This window comes from Neomonachus schauinslandi, chromosome 6 (genome assembly GCF_002201575.2).
Source record: "Neomonachus schauinslandi chromosome 6, ASM220157v2, whole genome shotgun sequence".
NCBI lineage: Eukaryota > Metazoa > Chordata > Mammalia > Carnivora > Phocidae > Neomonachus > Neomonachus schauinslandi.
In genome coordinates this window covers 122,819,373-122,846,007 of record NC_058408.1, presented here as the reverse complement: position 1 = coordinate 122,846,007, position 26,635 = coordinate 122,819,373, and the positions used below count along the sequence as shown (strand labels likewise).

Sequence of the window (26,635 nt, the reverse complement as noted above, 5' to 3'; positions counted from 1 at the left end):
ACCCCTGACTCCAAAAAGTGGGACTAGCTCTGGTTCCCTGGATTTCATGAACCATTTTCAGACCTTGCTGCTGTCGCCTGTTTGGCCCTACTCGCTGCTAGTATTTCTGTCCTATTTCTATTCCATGAGACAATCTTCATGGTTTGGAGCCTAGATAAGCCTTCTGTTTTTCAATTTTTATATTTTACCATTGCCACGGATGTGGAACAGAAGGACTAGGTCAAAGTAAACTTACTGCACCATCTTAACATTATATTTTCAGTTTTAGAATAAATATTTAAAAATTTTTACTTTAAAATCTAAATTCACATTTAAGATGATACCTTCTTCTCAACTCTTCTTTTCTGCAAGCAGAGGAGTATGGTTAGACTAGCCCAAACTCAGGCTGGATGGCGAAGAAAACTAGATTTTATTAATATTGCCAGGTAAATCAACATGCAACCAGCTATATAAACGTAACAAGAGCTGGTATGACTGGCAAAGATTAGAATAAATGGTAACTTTCATACAGACACACCTGGAAAAATATAATTTACCTGTATGGTATGTGCTTTTGTCCCTTGGAAATTTTTTGGAAGCAACTGTTTCCAGAAACTTTCCTTTGAAAAGTCAAAATGTACAGCCATCAGTGTATTATTTTCTTGAATATTAAACCAGACCTATTAAAACATAAACATAAAATCAGTATAGGCACATAGGAGCACAAAGGCTCTACCTGGTTAGCATGGAGCAAAATTTTACAGTCCTATACCAAATGAAGTGGTAGAAGCCAAAGGAGGTTCTGAGGTCAGAAGTAAAGCAATTCTAGGGGTATGTGAACATTAGACTGATTACTGGTGCTCAATCTTGGAGGCACTACAGAATCACCGGAGGAACTTTATGGATAAAAGTTTTCCCTGGCTCCATATCCCAGGGATTCTAACTGAACATCTGTAGTTTCCTCCGAGTTTTCCACACAATTCTAATGTAGAGCCAGGGTAGAGGTCCACTGTTTGACTCTCAGGCGATAACTCAAAATAAGATTCCGCGCCCCCCACCCCCGCCATATACTTACATTTCGATCATCAAACAAACAGTCTACACTTTGTAAGGGACAAAATGGGTCAAACTGCTTATGACATTGCCCAGTTAATGGATTCCAAAGCAAATATTCATCAGTTTCTTGAGTTAATACATAAGCCACTTGTCCCTATATGAGGAAAAAGAGCTACAGTCATGTTTGGTGGGTGGTTGACTTAACTCATCTTTGTATGTGGAAATTACAATGTAAGTATGTGATAGCTTTGATTTCTAAAAGTCTTTTTTTAGGGTCTTCAAAGTCTTTTTGAAAAGCAAAAAAGCCAAAGCTCCAGAAATCCTCAGGCCCAGGCTAGCATGAAGATTCAAAGAAGAGAACTTTTGAGCTGGTGCTGCCATGTACAGCCCTGTAGGGTGTACCCTCGCAGCAGTAAAACATGTTGTTCTAGAAAAATCAGTATACTCTGACAACAGCTAGCACTGAAATGTTTTGAGGTAGGGATACTTTGGCCTAATTCACACAAAGGCACTATATGGACTAGCCCTGCTTTGAGTGGAATATACTTGGGGACTGAAGGGGAACACCACGCAGAGTTAGGAAATGGACACTTGCCTAAAGCTCTGAAAAAGCCAAGTGAAGTTAAAAAGCCATTAAGTTAATTTTGAGAACAAGATCTGAAGTTAGAGGCTAGAGAGAAAGTATATAGGAAACCATCTGAGGAATAAAAGTAGTCATTATGTTATCATTCTGTTCTGAACATACCTTTTTAAGTTCAAAGTTTTCTTAGAAAAGAATAACAATTTCAGGTAATAATAATAAAGACTACTGAACATTTATTGGGAATTTATGTGCACCAGGTATCGTGCTTAACATTCACATGAAATTTTTTCACTTGCATTCACTTCAAGTTCTTTGAGATGGGGTGATCATTATGCCCATCTTCCAGATAGAGTCAGAGGTTGAGGGGCTTGTCTAGTGTAACAGTAAATGGCATTAGTCCTGTTTAGGGAGAGGATAACTGAAGCTCAGAGAAGTAAACAAGCTAAGATCACACAGTTAGTAAACGGCATTGCTGGGTTTTAAACCCTTCTTTGACTGACTCCCAAACACAAATTCTTAACACCGGGCCGTGCAGCCTGGTCTCTCCAAAGCTCTTGTTCTTTATCACTGTGCTCATCTTCTTTACAATAAAGAGGAGGCCTCACCTCAGCCACACAGCTGAGGTGAAACACACAGCTGAGGTGCCACCCACCGCGTTGACTCACAGGCACAAAAAGCAAACGTTTGTTGAAATATTGTCGACTGTTTACTGCCATCTAGTGGCACTTAAAACTACACAGGGGGATGGCAAGGGGGGGGGCTTTTAGCTTGCAAATGTGACAAAAATAATAAGCCATGCCAAGGAAATATAGAGAAATAAGTGATCATAACACAAAGCCTAAAACCGGACTGGAAATCTTGACCCTTATCAAGATATTCATGGTAGAAATAGAAACAATCCAAAAGACGATAGCTTTCTGGAGGTATGAATGCAGGAGCATATATTTAAGTTGTAAAAATTTCAGGTAGGTAAACACAAATTTCAGACCCACATCTTGTATGACTAAAAACTGAGGAAGGAAGAATAGGGAGAAGTATTTCTTAAGGATCTTTAAATCTATTATTAGAAAGTTATAAAGATGATGGTGGTTGATAGTTAACAACCCCTACAACTACTGCTATGACTATTGTTACATCACCACAACCACCACCACCATAACCACCATTTATTGAGTATTTGCTATGAACCAAGGTGCCGTTCTCAGTGTCACATATTCACTATGTAATTTAATATCTTAGTAACCCCATGAAGTAGCACTATTATTAGTACAGCTTTACAAAGAAAAGTGAAGGAAAGCCTTTCTTTACATGGTGGTCATTTTGATGAGCCAACAGTATCCTCTTAACTAAATAACTGGTTGCACATGAAATTCCCCAATTAGCTTGTGAAAAGGCAGAAAACTGGGTTTGGTGTCTTTTAAACTTGCAGCTGAAGGCTGATTAGTTTTGTTTACACTATTTAAGTATTAACTCCAGCACTTACTTCCAACATTGAGGTCCCCAGGAGGACCAAAGCTTTCTTTCCAAAATACAGAAAGAAATTACAGAGTAGTACGGCATGCTCTTCCTTATTTCCAATAGCCAAACTGATGCAGCGCTGAGGCAAAGCAAAAGCAACAAGGCCAAAAGAAAACAGAAGAGAAAGATGAATAATATAAGCAGCCAACAGATTTAGAGCCTCTCTGTTCCCTCCAGGTTCAAAGCTCTGATACCTCTGTCTGAGAAAACACTGGGGAGAACACTAACTTGGAATATAGGGGTCACCCTTACTATGGGACAATTAATGTGGATACTGCATAAGTGACCAAATAGTTCATCATCCAAAAATAGGATATTTCTGTTTAGGACAAATATTAAACTGCCCTTGGAAAACAGGGACATACAGACTGATGTTTTAAGAAACCTCATCTGATAGGAAGTCACATAGAGTTTTTAGAGGAAAGGATCCTTTGGTCAATGGAGCTTCACTCTGTCCAATACCAATATAGTGCTCTCAACTCAAAGAGAGGAAGAGGATGGAGTTGAAGCCCCATCGGGAAGATGATTGAAACTTCTTCAACTGGAAGAACGGGGTGGAGGGAGACTCAGGAGTACTAATATTTACCTGAATGGTTATTTTTATGGTTATTTTTTAGATATTTTAGAGGCTCTTTCAATGTTCTGCAGGATCATAATACCCATGAACATATTCTGATTAGGTCAAAGAGTCTCAGAAGAGTCTAAAGTTAATGACAACTCTTTGAGTGCTGCTAGATTTGAATCACTGAATCACTAGAACCACATGCTTGTGTCTCCCTTTGCAGAAGAAGACAGGGTAGCTGACTAATTAAGTTAGCCCTGTGCTCCCTAAATCCATTTCAGCTCCACTCTAGCCTCTAAAACATTCTAGATTAAGTGCCAGGACCATTGGTTCCAGACGGAAAGTGTCCCTCTCTTAGGCTCCTGTCATACTAGTAATTTTCAATTAATAGTATTTATTGAATGCTTGCTACATTTACGTAAAAATATAAAAATAAACAATCAAGTCTACTTCTTCATTCAGAGGTTAAACTTGGGATATATATATGTACAGAGTGTGGGTGTAGGGTCAATATATAAGCAACTAAATATAATTTAGGGTGGAATGAAAAAACTGCTCTAATTAGGGTTGCCAGATTTGGGGGAAAAAGTAGATGACTAACTAAATCTGCACTTCAGATAAACAAATGTTTAGTATAAATATGTCTCAGATATTGCATGGGGCTTGTATTCTAGTTGGCAACGAATCTAAAGAGAACTTTAATCCAAGTGCTAAGGAAGAGCATTGCTGTGTAAGCTCTTCATTCAGATGTGGGGAGGCTGGGCAAAGCTTCTGAGAAGTGGTGGTATTTGTCCTAGACACAGCATCTGTCCAGCTCCATAGTGACAAGCCATATTTCTCCCTGGAGGATGTCATAATATTGTACTGCTGGGATTCCCATCGAATTAAAATATTCATGAGCTACCACTTATAATGTTGAATAAGATTGTTCCTCTTTAAGAATTATTTCTATGGGTTGTTATAGAGCTGAAAATGATGTATTAAATTATCAAATGCTTTCAAATTTCATAAGACAAAGTATTTCATAAGTGCATAAATATTTCTTTAGGAGAAAGGTAAGAAATACTATATATTTCAATTATAAAACATAATGGGGGTGCTTGAGTGGCTCAGTTGGTTAAGGTCCGACTCTTGGTTTTCACTCAGGTCTTGATCTCATGGGTTGTGAGATCGAGCCCCATGCAGGGCTCTGTGCTCAGCGGGGAGTCGGCGTGAAATTCTCACCCTCTGCCCACCCCCCACTCATGCACGCACACACTTTCTCTCAAATAAATAAATAAAACATAATTCGTTACCTCTGATGTCATCCATATGTCAAAACCATCATTTTCATCCAGAATATCAGGCACAACAGGAATCAAAGATACAAAGCGAGCAATGAGGTCCTAGAATAATATTAACTAACATTTATTAAATGCATACTACATGCCCATCACCAAGCACAGTGTTTTACATGCAATATCATCACATTTAGTGTATCCCACAAGCCCATCAAGTACATACTATTATTACTTTTGTTTTACATAAGAGGAAACAAGTATAGAGTGCTAAGATAACTTGCCCAGGATCACAGAGCTAACACAATGTATGGAGTCTCTGGTAATAAGCCCAAGTTAGCCTGACTCCAGAGAATGCCTGTTAACCATAACACTTCACTGTAATAAATTATTAAAGTGTTAAACATGATATATATTACATATATACATTAAATTACAACTGTTAAGAATTTTTTAGAAAGATACTGAAGAATAGCAAAAGTTTGATTTGCTTTTTCCAAATCGATCAGAATTATTCTTATTAATATAAGCTTGTTACAAGCTGTTGAAGCTAGAAAATGTTGGTGCTGGAGACAAGGGCTCAGACTAAAGTAGGAAAGGAGAAAGGGATACAAGTAATGAGTCCACACAGAAAGTTTACTGATATTTTCACTGATTTATAATAGCCATCACTTAGGCACTAATGACCTCCTACACTGGTCACATTTCTGACTTCATGCAATTAATTAAACATGGTTCATAGTCCTTCATAAGCAAAGTTGCTAAGAGTTACATATTTTTTTAAAAAAACAGAGATTGTCTTTGAAATAAATCTAGAGCATTATTAACTCCTTGGACTTTGGGTGATAGGAAACAGACGGGAAGAAACTTGTGATGGAAAGGTAGAGTGTAGACAGAGGCAACCTAAATTAGGACTTTTGATTTTATCCTAAAGAGTCCAACTAAGGGAGCTTTATAGTAGACAAATAATATAAATATTCTGAAGTAAGCCAACTGACTCAATCAAACCTGAATAAACAAAAGATATAAACCATTGTTCACGGATGCCCTTTAAGCAAAGCTAATTTTTTTCTCAAAAAGGAGACTTAAATTTCTGATTTCATATTTTCCTTTCTCAGAGTAGAAGGAGGTTTTGAGTCCATAGTGAATAAATCTTCATTTTATATGAAATTCAATTTTGAACATATGTCTCTCTTGTCAGCTGGTAAATAGATATGCATAAAGAAAAAGTCACATAGGGATGGAGTGGGAGGTGTTACGTTGGCAGTTTACAAAGAAAAATATAACACAGTTTCTTCATTCCCACATACAGTGAAAAGCTATCCTGAGAAGGACAAAACCCCTTTAGAAATGTAACTTCTAGGGCGCCTGGGTGGCTCAATCGTTAAGCGTCTGCCTTCGGCTCAGGTCATGATCCCAGGGTCCTGGGATCGAGTCCCACATCGGGCTCCCTGCTCCGCGGGAAGCCTGCTTCTCCCTCTCCCACTCCCCCTGCTTGTGTTCCTGCTCTCGCTCTCTCTCTGTTAAATAAATAAATAAAATCTTTAAAAAAAAAAAAAAAAAGAAATGTAACTTTTAATTTTGCCTGGAAGTCAAAGGAATTTTTCAAAGTTTGGTAGAAATGTTACAAAGCCAGTGTGGTCACGTGAACTGCTGTAGCCACAGCGACTCTAGTCCAAGGGGGCAGAAATGAAAGGAATCTAGAAGAAATATTCTCCCCCATCTGGGGTTCGGGAGGACATACTGCAACATAGATGGTTTCTCTCTCAGGAAGCTGTCTTTGAAAGCAAAACAATTTTTAGTAAGAAAGTTATGCTCAAAGTTAATATAAAAAGGTAAACAAAATAAATATAAATTAAGATTGACAAAAATATTCTAAAATTTACTATGGTGATGGCTGCACCACTCTGTGAATATACTAAAAACCATTGAATTTTACACCTTAGGTGGGTGAATTCTATGCAATGTGAATTATACATGAGTAAAGCTACTAAAATACATATCTTACAAGCGTTGCATTAGAATCATGAAAAAACATATCCAGGAGTTGCTGAGGTGGATTTAGTGCCTTGATGTATCTGGTTACTAAGATCTGTAACCCTTCACCATTAAAGACAGTCGTCGTGATTCTTCGGTTGGGAAACATCGCCTTACAAGTTTTATTAAAAATCTGTGCTCTCTCCAAAACATCTGTTTGATCTGAAAACTAGAATAAAGTTCAAAATATTTTGACATGGTACCATGTTGTTCCCACAGGAAAATATCAAGAACCAATGTTCATTTTACCAGCTTTGAAATTATTATTACTAGTTTTTAAAGGAGTTTATACTTCTTTAGTAGTACACGTAAAACAATTCAATGTAAAACCTACCTTGTCTAGTTCTGGATTACAGGTGACATGTGATATCTGAGGTTCAATGGTAGCAAAAATATTTAAGAAGGTACCTTCTTTTAAATTCTGCCCATTATAATCTTCTTTAGGAGACACATAAGTCTTACTCCAAGTATACCCAAGCAAAACTGGTGGAATATTTACTTGAAATGTTCCACTAATCTGAAAGAATATATCAATATAATAGATTCCACATGAAGAAAATACACATCAGCAAATACAGTACAGCCCATTTCAGTCTTCTCCAGAGGAGGAAACAGGCTTGCATGCGTATGTATGTGCTGGTTCTATGCACCTGCACAAGGATGATCACATTCTCCATGGTGGTCTATTCACAGGCACCCTTGACACTCTGGGTCCCTCATTAATATGCACTGTGTGGAGAGGGCATATGTTAGAAAGGGATGACACAAGGATGCAGGTTACCCTAACAGAATGACAGTTCTTAGAAGATCCAATTCAGGCTCAGAAAAGATGCTAAAAGACCATATTATGTTTTATATTCGGTCTAGAAAGAGAAGAAAAAATATAACAGCAGGAAGGACAATCCACAGGTCCACAGGAGGAGGGATCTTGTGTGTGTGTGTGTGTGTGTGTGTAGGTAGGAGCTGATTTACAATAATAACAACTAATAATAATAGCTAATAGTTATTGAGGACTTACTATGTGCAAGGCACTGTGCCAAATATTTGATATAGATCATATCATTCAATGAAGTAGATATGGCTCTTAACTCCATCTTACAGAGAAGGAAACTGAGGCTCACAAAATTTAAGTAATTTGTGCAAACTCAGACAGCTAATGAGGTCTGTCCACTTTTGAAGTTCACATTGTCAACTACCTTTCTATCCTAGAGTCTGGCCTGAGACTGAGAGATATCGAGAGATTTACAGATGTAGGAATCCCTGTACCTCTAACAACTTAAATCTCTATTGCTGGGGTGCCTGGGTGGCTCAGTCGGTTAAGTGTCTGCCTTTGGCTCAGGTCATGATCCCAGAGTCCCCGGAGTCCTGGAATCAAGCCCAGCATCAACACTGGGCTCCCTGCTCAGCGGGGAGTCTGCTTCTCCCTCTGCCCTTCACCCCACTCATGCTCTCTCACTCCCCGCCCTCTGCTCGTGCTCTCTGGCTCTTGGTCTCTCAAATAAATAAATATAATCTTTAAAAAAAATAATAAATCTCTATTGCTCTTTATTTGCAGCCCTCGTACTTGCAACATGCTCCCGTGTGACATCCCTCTTGATGACACATTATGCAGACATTTCTCCTCTCCTCCCTAATATCCATTCTGTCCTCCTTTCTCACCAGTGGTTTTAGACAGCAACAGGACAGCCACACAGTGGCCAACTCACATAAATGTAAGAACTCTGCCAGGGTTTTCTGAAAAGTGTCTGTTTTCCTGATACAGGCACGGCCCCTTCTTGCTTCACCCTGCTCTTTTCTACAACATGGATATGAGGCTGGAGGTGCATTGACAAATTTGCAATTATGAGGATGAAAGGTACATGATATTTATGTGATGTGATGATATTCTTGAGCTGCTGCACTGTCATCTAGACTCCTTTTTAGGTGAGATAAATAGACCCCTTGCATCACTGTTAGACTTTCTGTGGCAAATGGCTGAATGCAATACTAATACACACATAATTCCTTCTGAGTCAAGTATCCTCTTTTGTTTGACAAACCATCTTTAAGGACTTGATTCAAAAGTTATCTCTTCTGTAAATACTTTCCTGACCTTTCATTCTCCTCCTCATACCCCTCTGACTCAGCCCTGACTCCTCTGAATACCCCACACTCCTCCAAGCCAGGAAGAGTAAGGTACTCCCTACTGTGTGTTCTCATAGTACTATCTCGTGCCCCTATCAAAGCACTACAGCATTATTAGGTTGTACTAAAGTGTTAGTTTTCTTCTATAGACAGTGAGCTCCTTGAGGTAGAAAATTCATTTCTGAAACTTCTGTGTCTGGCATAGCTCTGTAAGAAAGTAACAAAGCCTAAAATGGAGTCTAGGCTGAGGTTTTTATATTTTGCTGGCCACGAAGGCATATTTGTGCTACATAACTCAACAGGAGAGCCCTGTGGGGATATCACAGAGACAGGTGCTAATCATCAGTCTCACCATTATCAACAAACAATCCCGAGGAGCTGAAACTCCTGGAACCCATGGTCACAAAGCAACATCATTTATCATTAATCAAAGAACATTCGTGAATCTGGTCCTAAAAAACTATTATATGCAAATATAAGTGTTGCTTTAAGACCTAAGGCTAGCTTTGCTATTCTTTTTTTTTTTTTTTTAAGATTTTACTTATTTATTTGACACACAGAGAGAGAGAGAGCAGGAACACAAGCAGGGGGAGTGGGAGAGGGAGAAGCAGACTTCCTGAGGAGCAGAGAGCTGGATGCGGGCTCTATCCCAGGATGCTGGGATCATGACCTGAGCCGAAGGCAGACACTTAATGACTGAGCCACCCAGGTGCCCCTAGCTTTGCTATTCTTTATCAGTGAACACGCTAAAGATATAAGAAATAAATTTATGGGTGTCTCCTGTTCTAGAGACAGCTAAAACATTTAAATTCTGCAACATCCTAATGGCACTCAAATACAAGATTGTTTTAACTGACCTACCAATATGTCAATCACAGAATCTGATTCAAAGACAACAAACAGTACATTTCTATAAACCAGAGGTAAAAACTCAGAATAATTAGCAAATAATCACTTTCTATTACCTCAGATTGTTGCAGAAGAGCAGAGAAAGGGAAGACAATGGATCCAAGCCAATTCTTTCTTATATGTGAATGACTACTGCAGCTCTTGAAATAGGGATCCTATTAGTATGAATAATTTTTCTATTACTTACTGTATACCATGTGATGAGTAATTTCACAAACTTGCAAATAATTATAAAAAATCATTCTTTCTTTTTAAAAAGAAACCAAAGAGTAAGCAGAAAGAATATTTTTCTCTTTAAAAGATAACTATTTTTTTTAAAAGATTTTATTTATTTATTTGTCCAATAGAGAGAGAGAGTGAGTGTGTGCACAAGCAGGCAGAGCATCAGGCAGGGGGAGAAGCAGGCTCCCCGCCAAACAAGGAGCCAGATGCGAGACTCAATCCCAGGGTTCTGGGATCGAGCCTCACATTGGGCTCTCCACTCAGCAGGAAGCCTGCTTCTCCCTCTCTCACTTCCCCTGCTTGTGTTCCCTCTCTCGCTGTCTCTCTGTCAAATAAATAAATAAAACCTTTAAAAAAAATAAAGAATACAAAGAATAAAACTTCCCTTAACTCAACCCTGAAGACATCACCACCATTAACAACATTTTAAGATATTAAATGGTAGTGAAAATATGTCGAAATGATGAGGACACCCTCAAAGAGAAGAGAAGCATCATGGATGCTGGGTCAGTGAGAAAAGTAGACTTAGAATAGAAGTTTGATGGTTGATATAACATGGTCAAAAAGAAGCAGGTTTGTTGAATGGCTAAGTAATTTAAGTGCATGACATGTCTATTGGAAACAGGTGACCCCCAAGGCTACCTCATTAAGCCCTTAAAACCATGTGATTCAGTTTTCTCTGATTTACCAAGCAGTCTTCTGAGCCCAGTTCAGTTTCTAAGAAAGGTTTCTCTGTGGAGAAGTGATTGCACGATAGACCAATTCTGACTGCTTGGTATGTTATGTTTCTTATGCTAGCTGACAGATTGTTTATTTTCCCTAAGGTCCTGATCACCTGTATCATGGGAATTTCAGATTTGCAAGATTGGTTTGATTTCCTTTCTTTCCTATCCTCAATTTAGCCTTGGATAGAGCTGGCCTTACACTTCCAAGACCTTGTCATTAAAGAAGTAAACAACAGGCCATCCTGTTAAAGTAAACCATCCATCTGTGTACAAAGAGAAATTAATCATTTTGGCCTGTTTAGAATATTAGGATTGATTCTAGGCATGCTTAAGCCCCATCATGTTGCAAACTGGGAAAAGGAAATTGTGATAGTCATGTCAACTTGACCAAGCTAGGGGATGCCCAGATACAGTAAAACACTTTCTCTGGGTATGTCTGTGAGGGTGTTACTGAAGAGATCAGCACTTGAATCAGTAGACTGAGTAAAAAATCAGCCCTCATCAATGTGGCAGAAATCATCCAATCCTTCTGAGGGCCCGAATAGAACAAAAAGGTGGAGGAAAGGCAAATTATTTCTTCTTGAGTTGGGACATCCATCTTCTCCTGCTCTCGGACTTCGGAGCTCCTGGTTCTCAAGGGCTTTTGGACTTACACCAGCAGTTTCCATGTCCTCAGGCCTTTGTACTCAAACTGAATTATAGTGCTTGCTTTTCTGGTTCTCCAGCTTGCAAATGGCATATTGTGGCATATCTCAGCTTCTATAATCCCGTGAGCCAATTCCCACAATAAATCTCCTCATATATATATCATATATATAATTGATTCTGTTTCTCTGAATACTACTACAAAGATAATTAAAGGGGAAGAGGGATATATACCATGTATGTGGGATTGGAAAGATCAATATTATAAAGATGTCAATTCTAATCGAATTGATCTATGTATTCAATCCATCCTAATAAAAGTCCTAACAGGTTTTGTCTTGTTTTTGGAAATCAACAAGCTGATTCTAATATTTATATGGAAATACAAAGAGCTAAGAATAGGCAAAGCAATCTTGAGGAAGAAAAACAAAGCTGAAAAACTTAGGTTTCTAGATATTGAGATTTATAACAAAGGTTTAGTAATTAAGACAGTGTGGTATCCATGTAAGGATAGATAATAGACCAATAGAACATAATAGAGATAACAGACCAATAGATCATAATAGAGTCCAGAAATAAACCCACATTTATACAGTCAGCAGATTTACAATAGTGATTCTGTAGTGCAGTGGGGGAGGGGATGATCCTTTCCATAAGTGGTGCTGGGTCAACTGAATAGCCTTATGGCAAAAAAAAGTAATCTTGAACCTCTAGCTCACAGACACATAAAAATCAATACTGGTTGGATTTTAGATCTAAATGTGAAAGATAAAATGACTCAACTTTTAGAAGCATCCACAGGATAATATCTTCATGAACTTAAGTGGGCAATATTTCTTAAATAGGACCCAAAAAAGCACCACCACTGCATTGCACTATATTAAATCAAGATTTTCTGTTCATCGAAAGACACATTAAAAAAGTAAAAAAGACAAACCAGTGTGGGAAAAATACTTATAAAATGTATATCTGACAAAGTACTCATATCCAGAGTATACACAGAGCTGTTAAAAATCAATGGGAAAAAATGGGCAAAATACTTGAACACATCTCTCACAAAAGAGGATATCAAAATGGCCAATAAACATAGAAAATGGTGCTCAATTTCATGAATTATCATTAAAATGCAACTTAAAACCATAAGGAGATATTACTTTCATTAGTATGTTTGAAATGAAAAAATCAGACAATGCTAGGTAACAACAAGGATGTGGATCAATCTCATAAACTGGTGGTGGAAATATGAGTCGACATAACCATTTTGGAAACTGCCTGGCATTAAACTACTAAAGCTGAGCATATGCACAGTCCAAGAGCTAGCAATTTTACTCTTAAGTACATTTCCAACAGAAATGCATTAATTTGGGCGCCTGGGTGGCTCAGTTGGTTAAGCGACTGCCTTCGGCTCAGGTCATGATCCTGGAGTCCCGGGATCGAGTCCCGCATTGGGCTCCCTGCTCAGCAGGGAGTCTGCTTCTCCCTCTCCCGCTCCCCCCTCTTGTGCTCTTTCTCTCTCTCACTCTCCCTCTCAAATAAATAAATAAAATCTTTAAAAAAAAAAAAAGAAATGCATTAATTTCCCTAAGACACGTCCAATTACATTTATATCAGTTTTAAATGTAAGAGCTGACAACTAGAAAGAAGCAAATGATCCATCAGTCATAGAATGAATAAAAAAGTTGTATATTCCTATAATAATATACCATACAGCTATGAGAATCAATGAGTAACATTACAGATGACTCCCACAAAGTAGAGTAGAAATAAGCCACTCACAGATGGATGCATACTGTATGAGATTTCAACCATACAAAGTTCAAAAATAAGTAATACCTAATACATGTTGTTAGAAGCTAGGATAGTGTCCATCGACAGATGAATGGATAAAGAAGATGTGGTATATATATACAATGGAATATTAATCAGCCATCAAAAAATAAAATCTTGCCATTTGCAACAACATGGATGGAACTAGAGGGTATTATGTTAAGTGAAATAAGTCAATCAGAGAAAGACAATTATCATATGATCTCACTGATGTGGAATTTAAGAAACAAGGCATAGGATCATAGGGGAAGAGGGAAAAAAATGAAACAAGACAAAACCAGAGAGGGAGACAAACCATAAGAAACTCTTAATCTTAGGAAACTGAGGGTTGCTGGAGGGGATGGGGTAACTGCGTGATGGACATTGGGGAAGGTATGTGTTGTAATGAGCACTGGGTATTATATAAGACTGATGAATCACAGACCTGTACCCCAAAACAAATAATACATCATATGTTAATTAATTGAATTTAAATTTTTAAAAAAGAAGCTAGGATAGTTACTCATGGGGAGGAAGTAACTTGGAGAGAGCACAAAAGATGTTTCTAGGGTGATACTAGCAATATTTGGTTTCATGTTCTGAAGCAATGACATTTTTTCCTTTTTAGCCTTTTGTCTCTACTATTTATTTTCCCTTGGATAGAAAGCAAAATGTTTGCCAGAATAAGTTTGTCAATACAAATTTAATTAAGAAACCTGGAGTTGAGTCTCTTGCATCTGAATAATCTAAACTTATCTGAAGTGGTCTGTAAACTCTAGAAAAAGCATATAATTAAAATTAATCTTCAAAAATAAAATGTTTTAAAGAGTTATGTTTTTCAAAAATCATAGTACCAATTATTAAAAATTCACAAAGCACTTTGGCTACAAATGCAATAAAACTAGAATTTATTTTTTTAAGATTTTATTTATTTATTTGAGAGAAAGAGTGAGAGCACAAGCAGGCGGAGTGGCAGAGGGAGAGGGAGAAGCAGACTCCCCGCTGAGCAGGGTGCCCCCAACCCAGGGTTCAATTCCAGGACCCCAGGATCATGACCTGAGCTGAAGGCAGACACTTAACCCACCCAGGGCCCCTAAAACTAGAATTTAAAATCAAAACTTTACACTAGAGTCACTCAAACATTTGAAAATATAAAAACATAATATTAAATACCTTGTAGGTCAAGAAAGATAAATGTAATAAAAATACATAGAAAATAACACAAAATAAAAATAATCTAATATAAAAGATCTAGTCTAAGATATTTTAGAGATAAATTCATGGTCTCAAAATATTACCACTACTATGAGAGAGAGATTGATTCCAAATTCATCTCAGCCCAGCTCTTTCACCCCCAGTGCTAAAAATAGGCCACGCCACGTCTGTGAGACTTCGAGTCCTCAGCTTCCTGCTAACGAAGGGGAGACCCACAGGAAGTAAGAAACAGTTGATAGCAGGAAGAAAAAATACACAGGGAAAAGAGGAAAATCGAGGCATGGAAAGAAATTGTTTTCTAAAGAATAGTGATCGATGATAAACTAAAACCTTCTTTCAACCGGGTGGTCAACTTGGGGCTCATCCTGGGTCTGGTCTTTTATGAAAAAATGGAATGTTTGGGCCTATAGTTACCTTGTAACCCAGTGCATGAGATGAAGGCAAGAATATAGGCCAGGCCCTTTCCTTTGCTAGAGAGCATGCCAATGTTGTCACAGATGTCTGATACCTGAAGCATGTGGATTCCATTCACTAACAACATAAGCACTTAAAAGAATTGAACTATTAATCAATTACTATTCAAGTCTGGTCAAACTGATCATTGAGATAATTCACTTCTGAGAGAGAAAGTCGGTTAGGCATTCTTTTGGGTTTCCCAAGTTCTACCCATTATTAGTTTAGATATTCAGAAACTACTCAGTTTAACTCCTTGGAGAATAGCCATCACTGGGGCGCCTGGGTGGCTCAGTCCGTTAAGCACCTGCCTTCGTCATATGATTATCATATGATCTCACTGATGTGGAATTTAAGAAACAGGTCATGATCCCTGCTCAGCAGAGAGTCTGCCTCTCCCTCTCCCTCTGCTTCTCCCTCTTCCCTCTGCTGCTCTCTCCTCTTGTGCGCTCTCGCTCTCTGTCAAATAAATAAATAAAATCTTAAAAAAAAAGAACAATCACCAAATTACTCTTCAATATTTTTACCTTCAGCCTTTATGAAGAATTGATAGAAAACGTTTTAATAAGAATGTGTGTCTGGGGGGCGCCTGGGTGGCTCAGTTGGTTGGGCGACTGCCTTCGGCTCAGGTCATGATCCTGGAGTCCCGGGATCGAGTCCCGCATCGGGCTCCCTGCTCGGCAGGGAGTCTGCTTCTCCCTCTGACCCTCCTCCCTCTCATGCTCTCTGTCTCTCATTCTCTCTGTCTCAAATAAAAAAAAAAAATCTTTAAAAAAAAAAAAAAAAAAAAGAATGTGTGTCTGGGATCCCACCCTCTCTACCTCCCCCTGCTCATGCACATGCACATGTGTGTGCTCTCTCTCTCAAATAAATAAATAAATAAATAAATAAATAAATAAATAAATAAAATCTGATTGAATAGAACTGGGTTTTAATCCTACGAATAATTTGGTGTCTTCTGCAGAAGTGGTGTATCTTCTAGGATCAGACAGTGAGAAATATATAACCCATTTTCATTTTGTTTCATTTATCTTGGCTACCAGGGAGCTCACATTTAAATGTTATGTTTAATTGCAGAAACCTACTTGTCCCAAATTCTTGGTATATTTACCCCTCCTCCTCCTATACGTGGTTTATGATCTCTGCTATTTTTTAACTGACTTGTCACATGTCTGATTTTATTTCAAGTTACCCCAAATACTTTTTAGAAAATGCTGGAAATAGACATTGCATCTAAAAGCAAATTTACCCTAGCACATACCCTCCCCAATGTCTATCATCCAGCCACCCCTTCCCTCCCACCCCCCATCACTCTAGCAACCCTCAGTTTGCTTCCTGAGATTAAGAATTCCTCATTATGGTGAGCTCTGTGAATTGTGTAAAACTGTTGAATCACAGACCTGAACCTCTGAAACAAATAATACATTACATGTTAAAAAAAAGAAGATAGTAGGAAGGGGAAAATGAAGGGGGGGAAATTGGAGGGGGAGATGAACCATGAGAGACTATGGACTCTGAGAAACAAACTGAGGGTTCTAGAGCAGAGGGGGATGGGGGGATGGGTTAGCCCGGTGATGGGTATTAAAGAGGGCACGTACTGAATGGAGCACTGGGTGTTATACGCAAACAATGAATCATGGAACACTACATCAAAAACTAATGATGCAATGTATGGTGATTAACATAACATAATAAAAAAATGAACAAAAAAAATAAAAGCAAATTTACAAATATGTTACTAGATTTCATTCAGTTTGACTTTAGAATCAGTTCAACATTATTATAATTATTCTAATTTACCTCATGTTTTTCAATAATCATTTCATCAAAAATGTTGATATATATATTATCTTTTATTTTAGATAAGTTTGAGAAGCTATAGTCATGTCCTGGTGAGCTGTAAATAAGAAAAACATGTAAATGCTTAACTTATTTTATAAGAGTATTGTACATAAAGAACCATAAAATTATCTGTTGTTTTCTTTTATAAACTATAAGCTAAGAAAAAGCTATGTGTTTTGCAGATGAGTGTTATCTTTCACTAAAGCCGGTATGTGCTTTGTAAATTATCTTTTATCTGTCTTAAAGTAATTTGCATGAAAATAAGAATGTTTAAATTTCAAGCAGAAAGACTTTCACTACAGCCATCCATTGCAAACAAATTATCCAAAGTATGGCGTATTAAGATTTTCCAAATACCTTAAACTCTGCTACTTTCTGCTAGTTCCCATATGTAGTTAAACTGCTCTTTTGCTCCCAGCTAAGAGATGACTGTTTAACCACAGAACTTATTCTCTTTCCCACATTTATTTTCTCCAACTAGAAATTGGAATAGTGGAATGCATTTTGCAAGCTGTCTGTTGATGGCTTACTTGATTGGATACGTTTTTGGAGGTAGCTGAAAGGATAGTGTAGTATACCACAAGCCTAGAACTTGCTTCACTCTTAGCTCCAGCTTCTGCATGGAACCTTGAACCTTGATCAAACTTCTAACAGCTCAGAGAAGTTAAATAACTTGCTTAAGGTAATGCCACCAGCAAATGACAGAGTTGTATGTGAACTCAATTCTGGCTGACTCAAAAGGCCAGGCGCTTTTCACTATACCAACTGCCATTGATATTACTTATTAAAGCTTGTTGCTAAGGAAGCAACTACTATTTCAAAGGATCTCCAAAAGTTTGTATAACTTTTGAGACCTACAGTCAGTGGCAACTGAAAAATGTTAGCTGAGATTAGAGAACAATTTTAAGTTGAAGTTTCCTTATATTTTTAAGTGATAAGCTAACTTCCCTACCCTGTTCTTCAAGAGTTCCCCTTCGTGTTGCAAAAGGCTTAAGACAAGACAGAGGAGGCAATGAATACTTACAACACTATGCTGGCAGGAGAAATGATAACTGTCATCCTCCAGACATTTTTGTGTGTGTCAACTTAGAATGTCTCTTAAATCTCTCAAGTCCTGCATCATCTTGCATTTTGTATTCTACTAAAACCTTATTCAAATTTCACCACAATTTCTCCTCCAAAGTAGAGCTCACGAGGCTAATTACTATATACTATTTATTTATTATTACTCTCTATCCCATTTGCATGTGGTTTTCATTCACTAAAATGTCATGTGGAGAAGGGAATAGAGCTCTTGAATCTCAGGGAACCAAAAGTGGTACTGAATGGTGTGCCTTAGCTGAACCCTCTGATCTACTTGGTTGTACTCTAAATGTGTTCTTGGCGTATCTTGCTGCTATAACTGCGAGAATGCAAATACTCTACAGCCTCCTTCTCTTTAGTTCACTTATAAGTTTATTTATCTTATCAACTATTTTGTGTTCTCCTAAATCCATTTATTTAATAGAGAGACACCATCAAAGAATAATGCAAATAGGAACCACATGATCTGCAGAACTTGAGGGAGCTGAACAAGATTGGCAGGAGAAGGGGAAAGGACACCAGGACAAGAGAAAGGACTTCGATAATGGATGTGGTTGACAGTTATTTATATTCTTTCACACCAGGGAGAGCTAAAGATACTTAGGAAGTGATAACTGGAAATGGCTAATTGAGTTTAGAGAACAATTTTAAGTTCTAGGTTTCAAATTTGTCTTGATCAACGTACTTTATTTCCAATAACAAAAACCTATTTATACAGCTATAGTATCAAATATAAATCTTGAGAAAGAAGAACAAAGCTGGAGGCATCCAATTTCCTGATTTCAAAATATATTACAAAGCTACAGTAATCAAAATAGGATGGTACTGGGATAAAGATAGACATGTAGACCAATGGTATAGAATAGAGAGCCTAGATAAATCCCTGCATCTACATCAGGACAACTGGTCTTTGACAAGGATGTCAAGCATATACAACGTGGAAGGAATAGTCTCTTCAACAAATGGTGTCGGTAAAACTATCAACATGCAAAAATATTCAAATCGACCCTTATTTTACACCATACACAAAAATCAATTCAAAATGGACTAAAGACTTAAAATGTAAGTAAGACCCGAAACTTTATAGCTCCTAGAAGAAAACACAAGGGAAAAGCTTCATGGGATAGGTTGTGGCAATGATTTCATTTCACAGATATGACACCAAAGCATGGGCAACAAAAGCAAAAATAACAAGTAGAACTATATCAAACTCTAAATCTTCTGCATAGCAAACAATCAACAGAGTGAAAGGGAAGCCTATGGAATGAGAGCAAATTTTTGCAAACCATATATATTATAAAGGACTAATCTCCAAAATATACGAGGAACTCATACAGCATTCCATAGTAAAAAAGTTAACAACCCAGTTTTTAAAATATGCTGAAACTTGAATAGGCATTTTCCAAAGAAGATCTACAATGACTGACATGTATTTGAAAAAATGTTCTAGGCCCCTGGCTGGCTCATTCAGTAGAGCACGTGACTCTTGATCTCAGGGTGGTAAGTTTGAGCTCCACGTTGAGTACAGAGATTACTTAATAAAATCTTTTTTAAAAATGCTCAATAATTGCTAACTAATAAAAAAATGCTCACTAATTATCAGGGAAAGGCAAATCAAAACAACGGTGAGGTACCACCTCACACCTGTCAGAATGACTATTACCAAAAAAACAAAAGATGAAAAGTGTTAGTAAAGGTGTGGAAAACTGGAATCCTTGTACACTGTTGGCAGGAATGCAAAATAGTGCAGCTGCTATGGAAAACAGTATGGAGGTTCCTCAAAAAATTACAAACAGATTTACCATCTGATCTGGCAATCCCATTTCTGGGAATCTATCCAAAAGAATCAGGATCTCAAAGAGATGTTAGTAGTCCTTTGTTCATTGGTAGCACTATTCACAATAGTCAAGATGGAACATCTTAAATGTCTGTTGACAGATGAATGGATAAAGAAATAAATTCTATTTACCCTTACAAAATAAGAAAATTCTGCAGTATGTGACAACACAGATGAACTTTGAGGACATTATGCCAAGTTAAATAAACCAATAAGCCAGTCACAGAAAGACAAATACTGCATAATTCCACTTACATGAGACATCTAAATTAGTCAAATTCATTAAATCAAAGAATGGAATATTAGTTGCCAGGGGCTGGAAAAAGGGAAATGGGGAGTTTCTCATCAACAGGCATAAAGTTTCAGTTAAGCAAGATGAATAAGCTCTAGAGGTCTGCTGTGTAACATTGTACCTATAGCCAACAATAATATACTGCACACTTTAAAATCTATTAATAGGGTAGATATCATGTTAAGTGTTCTTTCCAAGTTAACAAAAAATGAGTAGACCTGAGTAAAGCAAATTACCCTCTGTAGTACTGGCTCACGTGATTATGAGGCAGCCGAGTCCAAAACCTGCCAGGTAGACCAGCAGGCTGGAGGCCCAGGGAAGAGTTGCTGTTCAAGTCTTCCCAGGGGGAGGTAAGTCTTTTTTCCATTAAGCCTTCAACTGATTAGATGAGGCCTACCCATATTCTAAAGGGTAAGAGAGAGAGAAAGACAAGACACAAAGATACATACACAAAGACAGACATACACACACACACACACACATACCCTATTGATTCTGTTTCTCTGGAAAACCATGATTAATGCAATGACATTCTGGAAAAGGGAAAACCATGGAGACAATAAAAACATCAGTGGTTGCTAGGTCCCAGGGGAAGGATGAAGGGATAAATAGATGAAGCAGAGACTATTTTTAGGTCAGTAAAACAATGCTGTATGATATAGTGGTGGGTACATGTCATTATACATTTGTCAAAACCCATAAAATGTATAACATGAGAGTGAACTCTGAAGTAATGGTTGATAATGATGCATCAACATTGGTTCATGGATTGTAACAAACATACCACACTGATGCTGAGGGAGGCTGTGTGTGTATTGTGAGAAAGATATAAGAACTCTCTGTACTTTCTACTCAATTTACTGTGAGACTAAAACTGTTCTAAAAAATAAAATCTACCAATTTTTTTATTATTTTTTTAAAGATTTTATTTATTTATTTATTTAACAGAGAGAGAATACAAGCAGGGGGAGCAGCAGGCAAAGGGAGAGGGAGAAGCAGGCTCCCTGCTGAGCAAGGAGCCTGATGCAGGACTTGATCCCAGGACCCTGGGATCATGACCCAAGCCGAAGTCAGACGCTTAGCCGACTGAGCCACCCAGGTGCCCCTATCAGATTTTTAAATGAGAAAAAACTCAATCTCATTAGAAATCAGGGAAGGTAAATTAAACCACAATAAGAATATCATTTTAGATCTATCATATTAGAAAAAATAATTTTAAAAATACAAAATATTATTGAAGATATGGCACAATATATATTGTGTTGGGAGTGTATATTGGTACAGTCACTAGAAAACAGTTTGGTATTATCTAGTAAAATTGAAGCTGAATTCAATTACAACCCAGCAATTCTACTCCTGGACATATATCCTAGAGCAGAGGTTCTCAAAGTATCCCCTGACTAAGTAGCATCAGTAACACTTGGGAACTTGTGAGAAATGGAATTATCAAGACCTACCCCAGACCTAGTGAATTAGAAACTATGAAGGTGGGCCCAGCAATGTTTTAAGAAGCCATATAAGTGATTCTAATGTACAAAAAAGTTTGAGAGCTACTGTCTTAAAAACAAACTCTTGCATGTGTGCTCCAGAAGAAAGTACAAGAATGTCCAGAGCAACGTTATTTGCAATAACAAAAGGTTAAAATAAGCCAAATGGACATCAACAGGAAAAAGTTACGGCATTTTAGTAAAATGTCGTATAATTACGGCATTTTAGTCCAGTAGAAGAATACTATACAGAAGTGAAAATAAAAGAAGGAAAGAAAGGAGGAAGAGGGGAGAAAAGGTAGGAAAGTAGGAAAGAAAAAAAGGGAGGAAGGATGGGAGGGAAGAAAGTTATGAGTAGGAACACAGATGAATCTCTCAAAATAATTAAGAGTAAATAAACAAGATTGCAAAAGATGATTCAATTTATACAAAGTTGAAACATCCACAAGTGAATAATACATGGTTAGGGATAAATACTTATGATATAAAATCATAGAGGGAATGTTAAACACAAATTAGTGGTTGCTACCACTGGGGGAAAGAAAGGGAATATAATTAGGTACTGGCTTAGTGACAGCTAGGTAGTGGCCTTTGAAAGTAATGGTAATATTCTATTTTTTAAGCTGGATGGTAGATACACAGGTATTCATATTATTACTTTTCCTCAGAACTTATATTTGCATATACATTATATATATCAATACCTATATAAGAACTATTTCATAATTTAAAAGCTTAAAAAATAAAGCCTATCTCAATCGTTAATTTCAAGCAATGGCTCAAGAAAACAATTGTGTTATTGCTCTATTTTTAGAAGCTGAGGAAAGATAGATTCCAACTTACATAAAATCTACTTTAATTTCTTCATTCCAGCATGGATGAGATCCACTTGCTGTACTGGTTTGGTATACAGTGTGTTGAAAAGAAACTTCCACGAAAGGTTGTACAGTATCCTGAAACACATAATAAATACTGACTAGATTTTTGTGCTATCTCATATAGTTGATGAAAGGTAGAAGGCCAGGAAATTACTTGTTTACTGGCTGACAAACTGGATGGCTTACTTTTTCTAGTTTTTCAAACAGCTATTATTCGTTCACTCATTTAATAAACATTTATTGGTCCTACTCAATATCAGATACTTTTCTAGGATCAAAAGATAAATGGAACTGACCCTTAAAGACTTTAAAGTCTACCAGGGGAAAATAAACAGGTAAACATATAATTGCAACGAAATGTAAAAAAGAAAAGAAACATATTCAAGGTATAATAGTTACTCAGGAGAGCCAATGATTTTCTGGAGTAAGGACAAGGAGAGTTTCAGAGAGAAAACATTGATTGACCTTGAGCTTTGAAATAGTAAGCAGTAAGTTTCATGTGGCCAATAACATGGAACTGTGTGGAGGCCATTCCAGACAAAGGAAAGGGAAAGAGGCCTTCTAAAAGTAGAGGTTTGATATGATACTGTCTTGAGCGGGAGAGAGATGTGGCTGATTGGTAGGTAAGGGCCAGATCATCATAGATTTTTGTAAGCATCCTAAAAGAGCTTGTACCTTATTCTTATGCCCTGAGAACAGGGGAGCAGGGAATGAATTGGTTAGGATTACATCTTATAAAGAATACCTTCAGGGGCGCCTGGGTGGCTCAGTTGGTTAGGCGACTGCCTTCGGCTCAGGTCATGATCCTGGAGTCCCGGGATCGAGTCCCGCATTGGACTCCCTGCTCAGTGGGGAGTCTGCTTCTCCCTCTGACCCTACCCCTGCTCGTGCACTCTCTCTCACTCTCTCTATCTCAAATAAATAAATAAAATCTTAAAAAAAAAAAAAAGAATACCTTCATTGTGTTATAGAAAATCAACTGGAAGCTTAAGACTCTAGAGATGGAGAGACCAATTAGGAGCCAGTTGTAATTCAGGGCAAACATAATCAAAATTGCACTTTATAGAAGTGTTAAATACTTACTTCATTTAAGATTTCATCTGAAGCTACTGATTCGATTGTTTCTTTATGTCTGAGGTGAGATATTGATGATTTCAAATTGGTAGGCAGATCCAAGGCTCTTCAGGAAAAACAATATAGAGATATACACTTCAGATAATTGTAACAGAGAGGAGGAATTAAGATGGCCAAGGAGTAGGGGGACCCTAAGTTTGTCTCATCCCTCAAATACAACTAGATAGTTATCAAATCATGCTGAGCACTTGAGAAATCAATTGGATGGCAAGTCTACAAGTAGAAAAGCCACCACCTTTTGGAAGGTAGCAGGTGCGGAGCCTTGAATCTGGTGTGATAGAACTGAGGATATGGTGGTGGGGAGGGAGCCTGTTTTAGGAGGGCACTGCAAAGTATTATAAGCAGCAGAGTGCAAAATCGGAAGTTTTAGAAGTCTGCTACAGTGGGGGCTGTGCCTGGCTTGAAGGTGCTCAGGTGGTGAAGTGGGACAGAATCCCAGGTGTGACACTGTGTTCTGAGGATCCCCTGTGACACAAGAAGAATGGGTGGCACCTAAGTAATGCACTGTTCCCAGACATAGGAGTGTGGAAGCTGGCCAAGAACACCGAGTGTAGATGCCGGCTTTCTGCTCTGTCTTGCCATAAACTGAGAACTGTGACATGGTCGTGGGACCACTTTGCTGGGAGGGGTCCAACAAAAGACAGAAGCGTGGTGAGACACTCCCTGGGAGGAACATCGTGGGTCTGCCCCACAGGACTCCCTAAAATTTGGAGTTTTGAAACTCAGTCGCATGCCTGAGCTAAAAAACCTTGGACACAGGCAGGGTGAAAACAGAGTTCTGACGGAAACCACGGAGACAAGTGTGATTGATTTCTCTTTTGTGAGGGCTCACTGAAGAGCGGGGGGCCACGAATTTTCAGCTCCAGGGCTAGAGAGCGAGGGGCCACCATATTCATTCGACCCATCAGCGCTGAAAGCCCTCAGGGAGCAGAACAGCGCCACCTAGTGGAGTCCAGAGCTACTTACACCAAGCCCTGCCTCCCTGCACTCTAAGGCACATTTCCATTAGGGCAAGTCCACTTGAGAATCAGGGCTTCAGGCACTCCCCCAGAAGACCAAAAGAAACAACTCACTGGCACCAGGTTTACTGGTCATAGACGGCTGCGAAGTTTCAGCTCTAGGGGAAAATAGTATCTAGAACCTTTTGTACTTTTATTCTTTAATTTTTAATTATTTTTTCAGTTATCTTATTTTTTCAATTCTTTAATTCGTTAATTTTTATTTTTATATATACTTTATATTTTTTATTTTTTGTTTCCTTTCACTGTATTTTATTTCCTTCCTTCCTCCCTTCCTCCTTCCTTCCTCCCTTATTTTAAGATCTTGTTTCTTTTAATAAGCAGACCAAAACACACACAGGATTTAGGTTTTGTTGTTGTTGAGGCTGTTGTTGTTTTTGTTGTTGTTTTTTTTTTCCTTTCTTCTTTTTTCTTCTGGACAAAATGACGAGATGGAGAAATTCACCCCAAAAGAAAGAACAGGAGGTAGTACTCATAGCCAAGGATTTAATAAATACAGATATAAGTAAGACGTCTGAATTAGAATTTAAAACAATGATTATAAGAATACTAGCTGGGCTTGAAAAAAGCATAGAAGACACTAGATAATTCCTTACTGTAGAGACAAAAGAACTAAAATCTAGTCAGATTGAAATAAAAATCCTATAACCGAGATGCAGTCCCAAGTGGAAGCCATAAAAATGAGGATGAATGAAGCAGAAGAGAAAATCAGTGATATAGAAGATAAAATTATGGGAAATAACGAAGCTGAAAAGAAGAAGGAAAGAAAACTATTAGATCGTGATGACAAACTTAGGGAACTCAGTGATTCCATAAAGGGAATATCCAATTATAGGAGTCTCAGAAGAAGAAGAGCAGGAAAAAGGAATAGAAGGTTTATTTGAACAAATTATAGCTGAGAACTTCCCTAATCTGGGAAAGACAACAAGCATTCAAGTCTAAGAGGCACAGAGAACTCCCCTCACAATTAACAAAAATAGGTCAACAACACGACATATTATAGTGAAACTTGCAAATTACAAAGATGAAGAGAAAATTCTGAAAGCAACTTGGGACAAGAGTTCCTTAACCTAAAAGCATAGACACATAAAGCTGGCAGCAGACCTGTCCACAGAGACCTGGCAGGCCAGAAAGGACTGGCATGATATAGCCATATTTTCCCGACTTAGCACATCATGGCTAAGAATACTTAGCAGCCAAGAATACTTCATCCAGCACGGCTGTCATTCAGAATAGAAGGAGAGATAAAGAATTTCCAAGACAAACAAAAACTAAAGGAATTCATGAACACTAAGCCAGCCCTGCAAGAAATATAAAAAGGGACCCTTAGAGCAGGAAAGAGAGACCAAAAGCAACAAAGACTAGAAAGGAACAGAGACAATCTACAGGAACAGCGACTTTCCAGGTAATACAATGGCTCTCAATTCATATCTTTCAATAATTACTCTGAATGTAAATGGACTAAATGCTCCCATGAAAAGACACAGAGTATCAGAATGGATAAAAAAACAAGATCCATCAATATCCTGCTTACAAGAGACTCATTTTAGATCCAAAGACACCGCCAGATTGAAAATGAGGGGATGGAGGGGCGCCTGGGTGGCTCAGTCATTAAGCGTCTGCCTTCGGCTCAGGTCATGATCCTGGAGTCCCGGGATCGAGTCCCGCATCGGGCTCCCTGCTCGGCAGGGAGTCTGCTTCTCCCTCTGACCCTCCTCCCTCTCATGCTCTCTGTCTCTCATTCTCTCTGTCTCAAATAAATAAATAAAATCTTTAAAAAAAAAAAAAACCCTCCACAATGTAGGAATAGAGGGAACAGACTTAACATCACAAAGGCCATTTATTAAAGGCCCACGGCTAATATCATCCTCAACAGGGAAAAACTGAGAGCTTTTCCCCCTAAGGTAAGGAACACGACAGGGATGTCCACTCTCACCACTGTTGTTCAACAT

At 38.0% G+C, this 26,635-nt stretch overlaps 1 protein-coding gene across 1 annotated transcript in view; it reads right to left on the bottom strand.

Annotated features, from left to right (window-relative positions):
- The window catches only part of CC2D2B (coiled-coil and C2 domain containing 2B), an 89,415-nt gene that overhangs the window by 8,196 nt on the left and 54,584 nt on the right, over positions 1–26,635 (bottom strand). The window contains exons 22-31 of the mRNA XM_021700104.1: positions 23,614–23,710; positions 22,496–22,605; positions 16,912–17,008; positions 10,102–10,200; positions 7,347–7,529; positions 6,984–7,181; positions 4,994–5,083; positions 3,102–3,215; positions 1,055–1,189; positions 537–659 (exon numbers count right to left, since the gene is read on the bottom strand). Coding sequence (XP_021555779.1) covers positions 537–659; positions 1,055–1,189; positions 3,102–3,215; positions 4,994–5,083; positions 6,984–7,181; positions 7,347–7,529; positions 10,102–10,200; positions 16,912–17,008; positions 22,496–22,605; positions 23,614–23,710 — 1,246 coding nt within the window. The remainder of the gene's footprint in view (positions 1–536; positions 660–1,054; positions 1,190–3,101; positions 3,216–4,993; positions 5,084–6,983; positions 7,182–7,346; positions 7,530–10,101; positions 10,201–16,911; positions 17,009–22,495; positions 22,606–23,613; positions 23,711–26,635) is intronic.